This window comes from Takifugu flavidus, chromosome 17 (assembly GCF_003711565.1).
Source record: "Takifugu flavidus isolate HTHZ2018 chromosome 17, ASM371156v2, whole genome shotgun sequence".
In the NCBI taxonomy this organism is placed as follows: Eukaryota; Metazoa; Chordata; class Actinopteri; order Tetraodontiformes; family Tetraodontidae; genus Takifugu; species Takifugu flavidus.
In genome coordinates, this window is record NC_079536.1 from 5,818,824 (window position 1) to 5,831,387 (window position 12,564).

General features: G+C 48.3%; 2 protein-coding genes across 3 annotated transcripts; both read left to right on the forward strand.

Annotated features, from left to right (window-relative positions):
• Positions 1-430: 430 nt before the first annotated feature.
• naa50 (N-alpha-acetyltransferase 50, NatE catalytic subunit) lies at positions 431-3,745 on the forward strand. 2 transcript variants are annotated; one of them, XM_057013565.1, is made up of 5 exons: positions 431-661; positions 1,623-1,759; positions 1,918-2,037; positions 2,117-2,183; positions 2,318-3,745. In XM_057013565.1, exons 1-5 carry the CDS (start codon positions 654-656, stop codon positions 2,493-2,495), a joined length of 510 nt encoding a protein of 169 aa, XP_056869545.1. In that variant the 5' UTR covers positions 431-653; the 3' UTR covers positions 2,496-3,745. The 2 variants fall into 2 exon arrangements, with proteins under 2 accessions (XP_056869545.1, XP_056869546.1); XM_057013566.1 differs by having other exon boundaries at positions 463-661; positions 1,626-1,759.
• Positions 3,746-3,942: 197 nt separating this feature from the next.
• On the forward strand, positions 3,943-12,496 carry LOC130514151 (basic helix-loop-helix domain-containing protein USF3). Its single transcript, XM_057013551.1, has 7 exons — positions 3,943-4,061; positions 4,580-4,701; positions 4,782-4,813; positions 4,917-4,999; positions 5,073-5,169; positions 5,336-10,101; positions 10,241-12,496. Exons 2-7 carry the CDS (start codon positions 4,658-4,660, stop codon positions 12,047-12,049), a joined length of 6,831 nt encoding a protein of 2,276 aa, XP_056869531.1. The 5' UTR covers positions 3,943-4,061; positions 4,580-4,657; the 3' UTR covers positions 12,050-12,496.
• Positions 12,497-12,564: the final 68 nt, after the last annotated feature.

Genomic DNA, 12,564 nt, shown 5'->3' on the forward strand with positions numbered 1-12,564 from the left:
ACAAGCGGAAGCTTTGAGCCAAAATGGAGGCATTGTTAGCCACACTCGAAAAAATTAATAAATGAAATGTCATAGTCGTAAGGAATATACTATTTTGGAATGAAATTCGCCATCACCTTCATACAAGATAACATTTATGTTTGTATTACGTTATGTGACACTTTGTATTAAAAGTTTCTCTCTTTTTTTTACCATGACGCAAAACATAAATATTAAAGTATTGTCGTTTATATAAGTTCTTGAGCCTTTTCTCCAAACAACCACAATAATAATAAATGGGTAAGTAATCCCTACATTATTTTCTATGCATTGCATATTATGACACACAACATTATAAATATTTACAATTTAATGTAGAAGTTGCAGGAGAACGTCAAAAAGGGTTTAGGCATCCTGACAGACCAAGATGAGGGTATACGAATGCCGGATACGTCACTGACCTTCTGCGCATGCGGGGGTCAGGGTTGACAGGCTCTACACATTCGTGGAAAGAGAGCAGAGGCTAAGCTAACTGCAACTCCCGTTACTAGCTACATGTGGAGGGTAAAACGGGAGGCATCCCCGACCCTAAATCTGTCAAAATTCCAAAATTTTCACTCAAAACAACTCTAAAGTTCAGCCTAATCGAAAATAACGGATAATACCTGTTTACAATGAAAGGGTGAGTGTACGCTTTTGAGTCACGATTAAGTAGCTAAGCACGAGTAAAGTTTCTCAGGTCTTTTTTTTCTACCAGGGGAGGCGGGGAGACTAGCTAGCTTGGCTAGGCTACTTTTACCCACATCTATAACAGACATATTTTCGCCCGCAATTCATTCTAGCAGTGCTCAATCGAATGTTCACGGTGACTGAAATCGTTTGTCGGTTCGTTCAAGTCCCTCGTCTACAGTTAGCACGCTGCTAGTCGGAGGCTGAGTCAGTAAACCCACTATTGTAGCTAAAGCTATATGTGCTACTCACTATTTGTGTCCAAAATAGTGTTTATGCGTCACAATTGACGGGTCTTTAAACGTCCCTTAACTCCAGCGGGATGGTAAAGTCACTAAACGGTGGTTGTGACATGACTGGTTACTTGCTCGGGGATTTCGTTGGGGAGCTGTCATTTACGGTCTTGCGGCAAATATCAGTTTCACTCTTGGTGCCAACTTGTTCTGTGCGAGTGGCCAAAATAAAGGTGGCGAATCCGCTTTGTTAACTCTTTTGTTTAATGCTGTGTCTGGGTGAGGTTTTCCCTCTAGGATCGTGTTGACACTGTATTTTGATTAACAGCCACACGTGACCAACAGCCTTTTTTTGGATTTGGTCTCCTATAAATAACCCCGAGAATCCTGCGAGCATAAAACCTGGAGAGTTCTGTTTATGACACACAGCACTGTTGAGTTTAAACAATATCTGCTCTATTCATGGCCACGTTTTGCTAATTTGTTGGCGATATAAAGATTTATGTTGCAAATATCTGCAAACTACAATATGATGTACCGATTTTCTTCCTCATATCCTCGAGTTGTGTTGTCTGTGATGCTCAAATCGAACAATTAAATGTAAAAAAATAAATAAAATCAGGGCAGTTAATAAGACGTCGTATCTCTTGTCAGTCATTGACCGTTTCGCTCTTGTTTCAGTAGCCGGATCGAGCTGGGGGACGTTACGCCCCACAACATTAAGCAGCTGAAACGCCTGAATCAGGTCATCTTCCCTGTCAGCTACAACGACAAGTTTTACAAAGATGTTTTGGAAGTTGGAGAGCTTGCAAAGCTAGGTAAGGGGCATCCCTTGTGCATTAGTTGGCTGAATCTTCAAAAATGAACCACTAAAACAATTGATGTGATGCATTCTGGGGCGGGATTTTAACCATTTTACCACCCTCTATGAGAGGAAATGAGGTCTAATAATGATCTATGATCACATGTCTTTTAGCATACTTCAATGATATTCCAGTGGGTGCTGTGTGCTGCAGAGTGGACCACTCCCAGAACCAGAAGAGGCTGTACATCATGACCCTCGGTTGTCTAGCTCCCTACCGTAGGCTCGGAATTGGTAAGCACCTCCTGGCCCCTGTGAAACGTGGCGCACGTCTGAACTCTGTTTTCTAACTTTATGTCCTCTTTCTCAACAGGTACAAAAATGCTGAATCATGTATTAAACATCTGCGAGAAGGATGGCACTTTTGACAATATTTACCTGTGAGTGTCAAACAGCAGGTGTAGGAATGTTTTTGGTGTGTTTGTGGCCCTTAATGATGGATAGTTTGCCTTAAATCCGAAGCTCCATTATCCCTTTTGATTGCTGACCCCGTATCTTTGTTGCCTCCTCACAGTCACGTGCAGATCAACAATGAGTCAGCCATCGACTTTTACCAGAGGTTTGGTTTTCAGATCATTGAAACAAAAAAGAATTATTACAAGAGGATAGAGCCGGCAGACGCCCATGTGTTGCAGAAGAGCCTTCGCAGCCCGTGTGCGGCGCCTAGCGGAGAGCTTCAGAAGACCGAATAGGGGCCCGGCGTCCGAGGAAAACGCAGATGTGACTGCCTCTGCAGAAACGGAACTGTGACAAAGGCCCGCAGGGTCGACACCTTCAACACTTTGTTCAATGGACGCTATAAGACAAAAGCAAATTTACAGTACAAAAATAATGCTGCATTTATTTTGCAAAAAGGGTCCCCTTGTCGGTTGTTTTGCATAAGTTATTTTACCCCCCTTCTTCATATCATCGATTGGTTAAAAAAAATAAAACAAAAAAAAAAATTCAGTTTCTAAAAGTGCTCCTATTATTCACCAAGCAGCTGTAGGCTTTTTGAAGGGGGAGGTTGCGGTGCTCTAAATTCACTGTTTGCATTTGAGTTGGTTTGATGCGATGATTACACAAATGGGGACATATCGATTCTTTTGAACGTACGGCAGTTGGTTTGTAGCTGAGAAAGTGTTTGAAAGACCATCACTGACACGCAAGTTCCAGTTGGTCAACTAGTGATTTTTTTTATTTGATTTTTTTGAGTTGTTGAGGGAACGGTTTGGGTTCGGTTTCCTTGCCTCCTGGTCTGACCACTTTGTTGACGTGCATCAGCCGGAGGGAGAAAGCAGCAGTGCGTCTCCCTCCAGGCGATAGGAAGTCTGAGCGGTTTTGAGGTTGTGAGAAGCATTTGATTTCTTAACAAGGTCGTTTCAGCTTATTTTAATGCCCCTTCAACAATTTAAATTTCACACAAATGTGGCAAATGGTTCAGAGGTTCTCCTGGGTTTAATAAGGAAAAAAAACGAGTTAAAATGTATTTAATGTGTTTCTCTGCAAAGGGCACTGTACAGCATTTTGTATAAGATGTTCAGGTAACAACAAATGGCTGTTTGAGATAAGACTTGGGCATTATTTTCAGTAGAAAATGAAAGGCTTATGGGGGAAATGTGATTCCAAATCCGCAGATGTGTTTGAGGCATCTGACCTCCGATGCCTTTGGCACTTTATGTAGCCACCTTGCAGAAATAGTTTTCTCCAACTTCTTGCCTCAGTCTTCTGTTGTTACACACATCTTTATTACATTTTGAAGCTTTGCAGATTTTTAAGGAAAAGGTGTCTTGGACAGTGTTTTTACCCCGAAGAAGCTCTGACCCCTCTGCATGCAAGGAGAATATGTCCTCTCCACTGTAGTATAAGCATGTTTTTTTCCTTTCTTTGAAAAATTTTATCTTTTCTGGAGCTCTATATTGTAAGACTTTATAACGTCTGAATAAAGTAATTACTATTTGCAGTAATCGTGTCGTCCTTGTTGATGTTGAAAAATATTCTGTAATACACTTCGTGTGGGCAAAATTAAGACAGCCTATCAAATTGCGTTTGACCTGGACCCGCCCCTAAAATAAAGTATTCTAATTTATGATTGGCCGAAGTCAGCCAATGTCTCGAATACGATTGGTCGCCGTTCCCTAAGACCCTCCCACTGGTGCAAAATGTTAGGTTATCTAAATTGTTTTGAGAGATGAGTTGAATGCTTTGCTTGCTAACAGTTAGCATCATTCTCAAAGTTCCACCACTGACAGACAGTCACAAAAATGCCAAGACTAGAGGTTAGTGGAATTAAACTCGTATAAACAGAAATGTGTCGGAAATGGTTGGACGCAAGCTGGCAATATTTTGCTTGTTAATTATGCCCGTGACGTTAAACTAGAATAGCAGTTACCCAGCTGGCTAACAGAAAGCTAGCTGAATAGGTAAATACCCAGGTTGTTGTGTGTTGGTGCTTGGTTAGTAAAGGAAATAATTAATCGAACATCGTTTAAACAGCATTTTCCGGATCCGATCTATTTACGACATTCCCGAGTCGGTGTAAAACATGTCCTGGGAAGATAAATTAGGTTAGCAGTAATGCTAAGCTTATTTACCAGCTTGTGAGCGTCTAGTAACAATTGATGCATTTGTAGTTTAGTGTTTCATCATTTTCAAGCACTGTCCTATCGTTGGCGTGTTTCTTAATTATCATTATTGTTTCACGGTTGCACTCTTATGCGATTCCATGTTTGGTGTTCTGCTGTTGTCATATATAATCTTAATACTTCATAAATATTCTTCTGGAATGTCTTTGCAGGACGGGGACGGAAGTCTTTCACGGACCAGCTGTTAGATGTGTTCATTGCACCCATTTACAGGCAACTGTTAATGCAGGATGCCAGAGATGACTGAAACTCAGACACCTGGTCATAAACCCAAGTAAGGATGTTTCTGTGTTTTGGAAGAATGACCTTGCATTGGAATACATTTGTGATATCCATATGAACTTTTTTTTCCAGGAAGAAGAAAAACAAGGAATCTCACAATGCAGGTACATGGATATTTCATGTTACGTTACGGTTTTGAGTTTTTGTTTTGAATGCTGTTGGGTGCAGTTTAGATTTTGAAACAGATTTTTTACATATTTCGTACAGTTGAGCGACACAGAAAAGAGAAGATCAATGCTGGGATTAACCGCATTGGTAATCTTTTGCCCTGTTCCCAGGCACTTAAACAGGTATGAGACAACTTTGATGCTCTTTAATTACCTTATATATGCCCTATTGAAATTTACATTTCCTCCTCTGTAGAGCAAGATTATGATCTTAGATCAGGCTTTCCGTTACATCACTGAGCTGAAGAAGCAAAATGATACAATGCTTCTCGAAGGAGGCGATAAAGTCCAAGGTAAAGGGGAAAACATTGGATAGTTTTTGCTGAGATGCATCATATGAGAATCATAATAATCATGATGATTTTTTAAAAAAAAATTCGTTTTCATTCCATGTGAGTATGCGTTGCATTCTGCATATATTGGATTATTCCAGCTTGATTGTGGATGTTCTTTATGCAGTTGAGGAGATTCGTCGATTACGGCGCCAGTTGGAGGAACTGAGGAGAGAGAGTGCACACTACATAGAACTCCTCAAAGCGCATGATATTAACTTCCTAGAGGACCCCACAATTCACTGGAAGGGCAAACAACGCTGTGCAAAGGTGGCAAAAGTGACCCCGACTCACCAACTCCCAAAGGGCATCATTGTTTACTCCAACAATAAGGTAATTTGTCCAGCAGGGACTGATACTAGCCCACCAAAACATCCTTCCGAATCATTGATTCTACAGCCACCTTCGGATGTCGGGACTAGGTTGAGGGTAAATGGAGCTCTTCTGCAAGTTGAATCGTCTTCATCGACGCCTGCACTCCTCCCGAGTAGTACTATCCAATCTGCATCTGTCCCGTTGATGGAGCAGTGCGTGTTGGAAACACAATCTACATCATCTTCTCTGCCGCCGTCTGTGTCTTACATCACGCTTCAGATCCCTGCTGTCACCTCAGCTGTGCTTCAGGCACCTCAGCGCTCGAACCCAGCACCAAACCTCACAATAGCATCTACTCCATCCTCACAGCCCACAGGTGAAAGCTGTGCTGAGCTTGCATCCAGCCATAAAACATTTGCTAATGCTATAACCGCACCTAGACAAGGAACTTCAGAAGTGTGCTCTTGGGTGACACAGGGCACCACAAGGACTGTCAGCAGCATTACTGTCCCCAGCAGCCAAGCTCTTCTTAGAAATGGAGCAGCAGGCAGCACACAGACAACCTGGACAACGCTGCAGATGGCAGGAAACACAGTGCAGCCAGTGTGTCAGAGCTTATTGACGCCGGAGGTCATCAGCACCACACCGGCAGTACAGCAGGTGACCGTGTGTCCGATTGGGAACAAACACACTGTTCAGCCTTTTCAGATCCAAATGCAGCCACGTATGCCTGTACAGCAAGCACCTATTACAGCTCACCTTCAGAGACCACCCCAGATCCTGAACCAGACACAGGCTCAGCCTCTTATAGCGCCACAACCACAATGTCCTGTTCTCCCTCAGGCTGCAATAGTTCCCCAGCCGACTGTAGTGGCACACCCCGCCGTGGTGTCGCAGCCCCAGCCTGCTGTGATTCAGACAGGGTCGCTGGTTACACATCCTCCAGCTACCCTAGTGCCCCAGCCACAGGCCACTGTGCTGCCTCTTCTTCAGTCCATGCAGGTGCTTCAGGTCAACCCAGCCGGAGGCGCAGCTTCAAGCGGGACTGCCGCACAGAACGCAAACAACCCAAGTGTAGTCATCCTACAGCAGGGCAATACCTGCCCACCTCAGCCAGCAGTGAGGGAGGAAATAACCAATCAGACGCCTTGTCAGCATATTGTAATTATCCAGGCACCCAATCAGGCTGCAACCGCAGCTCCCAATCCTCCAGTTGGCATAGTGCCGGCGCCCGTGCCCGCAGCAGTGCCCGCTGCAGTTCCAGCTGCAGTGCCTGTAATGTCCATTCAGATCCCCGCAACCAGCTCCATGGCCGTCACTCCAGTACAGAGCGTTGGCGGGAAGCAGCTGGTGCACATTCTCCCGCGCCCCGTTCCACCTCAAGTCAACAATCCTCTTCAAGTTACGCAGACGTCATCTTCTCCACCAGTTCATCCAACTCCACATACCATCACTGTGAATGGCCAGGTTTTTGCCTTGCAACCCATGAAGACCTCTGAAAAATCAAGTCCCCAAGGTGGCCAAGGTACACTTCAGCTGGTCCAACCTACTACAACAGAGGAACCAAATATAAATGTGGCCCTTAACAGTTTAGGAGCCCTCAGCAGTCTTAACCAGAGCATCTCTCAGGGCCTTCCGATTACTATTTCTAACCAGAGTAATGATCAGGCTTCACCGGCCGCATCATCTGTAGGCCAGCAGAAGACCGTGACCTCTGTGTCCGTCGCAGGGACCTCACTCACTCTGCCTGTCCGTCAACTACAGGTCCCGAGTGTAAATCCTGTAAGGTCAGGGCTGCTGGGCACCGCATCAAAGCCTACAGGAAGGAGGCCCAGTACAACTTTAAATTCAAAGAAAGCCACAACTAAAAGGACTAAACTAACAAAGAAAAAAGATCTTAATCGGTCTCAGCCTGCCACCACAGTTTCAGTCAGTCCAGTGAGGACCGCAGGGGAAATCCAGCCAGTTCAAGTTACAGCACCTCAGTCTGTCCTGCCCCCCATTGTTTCAGTCAGAGACGTTCCCACGGCTTCCAGCAAAGCTGTCGCTACTCCAGATTGTAGCAGTGCGACTGTAAATGTCACATCTGTAGAAGTCGTTCAGGTAACGAGCGTGTGCAGTTCCAACGAGACATCTACGCCTCATCAGTCCCACCCATCGAGCACAGACTCTGCCTCTGCAGCGCGGGGTTACGTTACAGTTAGTCAGGCTAACGCGAGCTCCGTGGCAACTGCAGATACACCCGCCACCTTGATTAAGGCACCGGTTAGTTCAGCTGCAGCCAATGAAAGCAAAACAACTGTTTCTGACACTGCAACAGCAACGGACCAATCGGTCTCTGAGGTGACACCGGCAACTACTACCATGGCAACCGGCACAGCTCATAGTAAACCTGCACCCAGTGGGGATTCGAAACAGAGCAAATCTGCGCTCATTGAACCCTTTCCACCGTCCGTTTCCATCGCCGCTCCTTCTGCATCTCGGTCTACAGTGGGCACCAGCATTGTCACAACACCCACAGAGGTCTCCACAAGTCAGGTTTCCCAACAACCTTCAATATGCCAGTTTACCCGCTCTCCTCCGCCCCAGAAACCTTCATCTCAGACCACGACGACATCTGCGGCCTTCGCGACAGTGCCGCTTTCATCATCCACAACAGCTTTCGCTGCCGCTGGGAGCTCCGGAACCACTTCAACAACTGTCTCTGAGTTTAAGAACCAAATGACTACACATAGAGGATCAACACAGCAGAGTGATGTAAGCATGCCAAACCACTCTCCCTGTAGTCGAACTGATTTCAGAACGCCCCGACCCACAATTGGGAGTACCACAGAGACGCAGGTGGAGAGAAACCTGGCAGAAAAAGAGGACTTGATATCAGTGGCCTCTGATGCCTCCTCTAGAAAGGATTTTGTGCTATCTCAGCAAATGTACACTGATCTAAATGAGCAAACATCTAGCAGACAGACAGATTCTCCTATGTCCACAGGAGCCGGGGGAGGCAGGGGGTTCTCAGTGGCGTCCATGCTTCCGCAAGGACACAGTATTAGTGCATCATCTAGCTCCTTCGGTACATTTACATTAACCACGGAGCAGGAAGAAATGTTGGCTTTGGCCATGCTTGAACATGACAGTCCTGGAAGACGTAGCGTTGGCTGCTCAGGGGACAACACACCTTCACCAAATACCACCACAGCTGCCTGGGAGCCTGCTAAATCTCCACCAGTCCCTAATAGCAAGGAAATGGGCTCAACTGGACATCAGGCAAAAATGAGTAAAACGATGGATGTAGCAACGGTTAAACCTGCTGTTCAGATATCTGCCAGAGGACAGGGCGGAGAGGGGACTGTTGCTGTGTCCATGGGAAACAGACACCCACAAAGTATTCTGTACTCCCAGTCTCAAGGTCTTCCCCAGGTCCAGACTCAGAGCTCAGCCCAAAGCAGCACCGTGACCAGTCTAAGTGTTAACAATCTGATCAGGCCAAACTCTGGGCAGCAACCCTACCCCAACTCTCCCAGTCTGCCTGGCCAGCAGGATCCGTCTCCTGTGGGGACCCACATATCCTCCAACACCACCCTCTCGCCGTGTGCAGGAGCAGCCCAGCTGAATGAGTTCACCCCCTTAAAGACTGCGTTAATGAGGGTCCAGGCTGGAAGCGGCGTCGGTGAAAGACAAGCTAAGATCATTTCTAAGCGGCAAGCTCAAGATGAGGTGATGCTCAATAATGGAAAACGACCCAAGCCTTGTCTCTCATCGGCGTCGGCCGTTGGTCATGTGGACGTAAAGGCACCAGACCACAGCCAGATGATGGTTGGACAACTGACACGTATAAATTCAGAAAGCGCAGCCCCTCTATTCTCCACAAACTCTTTTATGAGTCCAATAGCTCGATCCACAGATGGCCACTGTCCTCCTCAAGGACCTCCCGAACAGAACCAGCCAGGCGTGCTTCATCTACCCCAGGGTCATCCACAGCATGCCCCCCAGCCTGGTCAGCACATGGGAGGAAACCCATACTTGAAACAGCAGCAGCAAGAGCAACAGAGGCACCATCTCTATCATCTGCAGCACCATCTGACGCAGCCCGACCCGGCTCAGCGCCACTCATTGCACCAGAGGGCGCTTCAGCAGCAAGAGCAGCAGCAGCAACACGCGCAAAAGAAACGGGGCCTCGTCCGAGGCGGCCAGAGCGGTTCGGCCGCCGGCCTGCAACAAAAGCAGCACCATTTGGACAAGTCTGGAGTTCAGCAGCAGCCGCACTCGCACCAACAACAAGGGCAGCATCAACAGCACGCGCAGCAGCAGCAGCAGCAGCAGCAGCACCAACAGCAGCCGCATCAGCAGCCGACGCAACACCCGCAGCCTCATCACCAACAGCCGTCGCAAACGCAGCATCAGCAACACCAACAGCAGCAGCAGCTGCAGAGCTCTCACTCCAGACACCAGCAGCATCTGCAGCAGCAAATTCAACAGCAGCAGCAGCACTTTAGACACCAAGAGAAGAGCTGTGAAGCCCAGGCAGGAGGATCCAGGGGCCACCACAACACACACCTGGCACAGCAGGAACACCTGAAGGTCAGTATGCTGTAGCACATACATTGATGTTTGTCCTTGCAAAGACACCAAATATTACTGACCAATTAGAACGACGTGAGCCTATAAAACTTGGAAAATAAAAGTTCGATTGATGGTTTTTCTTTTCTCTCTCCTGCAGCCAAATCAGGACCATAACGTTATGCAGAGGATGATGAACTCCCGAACACTGGAGCAGCAGCTCATCTCGCCTCCCAGTAACCCCGTGTCACGGTCTTCTGAACTCGCCTGTGCTCCCTCGCGTCAGGAGCGCCACCGTGTTTCCAATTACTCCGCGGAGGCGCTCATCGGCAAAAGCTCGACGAGCGGGGAGCAGCAACAGCGCATGGGTCTCCACCTTCAGGCTGGCCGGGGGGCAGTGCAGGAACAGCCAGACCTCCGCAGTTACCTGGACACGTCACGAGGGAAGACAAATATTGGACACGGCCAGCAGAACCGTCTGCCTTCTGAACACGCGGTGTCAGCGGATGTCCAGCGCGTGTCGGAGTGCCCGCCGTTCAAGGCCATGGGAGGCGCAGGACCTCAGCTCGGCGGATTTGAGTCCCAGGCAACTCGTGGGAACGAAATGGCCCCGAAAACTGTGCCTCCTTCCCAGAGGGGGCCTCAAGGTGGACAGCAGGGAGGCTTCAGAATGGGTGTCGGCCCTCCGGCTGATGGTAGGCACCGTGGCGGCTACAGCGCTGCTCATCCCGGTCCACAGGCAGTGCAGGTTGGACCGCCACTCCCCCGAGAGCAGGACGGTTGTCACCAGACTTTTATGCAAAGCTTACTTTCCCCCCATCTGCCTGAGCAAAGCAACCACCAGCGGGTGCAGTGCTGTCCCCCTGTCAGCATGGAGTACAACTGTGTGTCAGCAAGCTCAGCGGGAGACATCCAGACCAAGGTGTCCAGCCCCAGCGTGCCTCAGACACAGAAGGCTCCGGTGATGAGGCTGGGAGAGGGCAACAAGAGCCATATTTCTCAGGTCAGCAGTAATATGCACGCAGGCCCAGGTGTGCGCACGGGTCTCCCTCACCCTCCAACCCCACACAGCAGCTCTGAACCGGGTCGCCCCCCAGCTCCCTCCAGAGTGCTCACCGCTGTCAGCCAGCACTCGAGGAACATCGGCAGAGACAGCCAGCCCGCCAAGCTGAGACCCGGAGAGCGGGCTCGATCCGGGAACCTGAGAAACAGCAACTCCTTCGACCCCGAAGGCCACCTGCCTCTCCCCTCTGGAGGAGGGGTCCTGCTGGGTCGACCGCAATCTCGAGGAGAAGCGCGACGCAGCACCATCGTCCGCTTTATGGCAGAGAGCGCTCCGGCTCCCGGCGACAACAACCTGGTTCCAGAGCAGCACCTTGCGCAAAACTTTGGTTTTCCCTTCATTCCCGAGGGAGGTATGAATCCACCCCCTCCCATCAATGCGAACTCCACTTTCATACCACCAGTCAGCCAGCCCAGCGCCTCCCGCACGCCCTCGCTCCTTCCAGTAGAACCCCAGAACGCTCTTCCGTCGTTCTACCCTCCCTATTCTCCCGCTGCACACCCCAGCCTTCCCAGTGACGTCACCCTCCAGTACTTTCCCAACCAAATGTTTACCAGCCCAAGTGCCGACAAGGGCAGCGCTCCTCCGCTCAATAACCGCTTCGGTTCTATTCTCTCCCCACCTCGCCCTGTGGGTTTTGGCCAGGCCAGCTTCCCCTTACTGCCAGACATGCCTCCTATGCCCATCACCAACTCATCTGGCATCACGCCTCACATATCTAACTTCAGCCTCACCTCGCTGTTCCCCGAGATCGCCACGGGCATGCCCACCGACGGCTCGTCCATGCCCATGTCCCCGCTCCTGTCCCTCTCCAACACCTCGGCTGCCGACTCTGGCAAGCAGCCCAATCGTCCCGCGCACAACATCAGCCACATCCTGGGCCACGACGGCAGCTCCGCTGTCTAACCGCTTCTTTGTTCGTTCTGAAGTAAAGACTTTCTTCTTTTCAGTTAGGGATGCGTTCCTTTTCAGCATTTACGATACATTGTGGAACACTGATGAATGCGTTCTCGGCCGTCTGGTGTTGATTTTTGTTGTTTCCGCGTCTCAAATCTGTATGTCAGAGTTCTAATTTATATTTCAAAGACTGATTTTTGCGCGATAGGAAGGCGTGTTGGTTAACCTGACTGCTTGGTCATAAAATAAAGTCAAATTTGGGTTTAGAACTTGAATTCAGTGCATTCTGGAGTTAATGAGAAACCTGCAGTTACATAATGTAATTTGCAAACTTATATCAGGTTGTAATGTACAGAATTAGTTTACCCCCCTTCCCCCAAGAGCTATTTTGTACATAACAATGCTTCATATCAAAAGTGTTAGATTGTGTATTTGTAAATAAAAGGTTTATAAGGAGATAGCTGTATTTGCCCTCATTTTGTCTACATTAAGTTTTTCACATTTTTCACCCTGTGCACAGGTCA

Bases quoted from the DNA above. Each gene is read 5' to 3' on its own strand.
- naa50 (XM_057013565.1), top strand. The intron at 2,038-2,116 runs GTAAGCACCTCC...CTTTCTCAACAG, and splicing joins CTACCGTAGGCTCGGAATTG to GTACAAAAATGCTGAATCAT. The intron at 2,184-2,317 runs GTGAGTGTCAAA...GCCTCCTCACAG, and splicing joins ACTTTTGACAATATTTACCT to TCACGTGCAGATCAACAATG.
- LOC130514151 (XM_057013551.1), top strand. From the start codon at position 4,658: ATGCCAGAGATGACTGAAACTCAGACACCTGGTCATAAACCCAA. The intron at 4,702-4,781 runs GTAAGGATGTTT...TTTTTTTTCCAG, and splicing joins ACACCTGGTCATAAACCCAA to GAAGAAGAAAAACAAGGAAT. The intron at 4,814-4,916 runs GTACATGGATAT...TATTTCGTACAG, and splicing joins CAAGGAATCTCACAATGCAG to TTGAGCGACACAGAAAAGAG.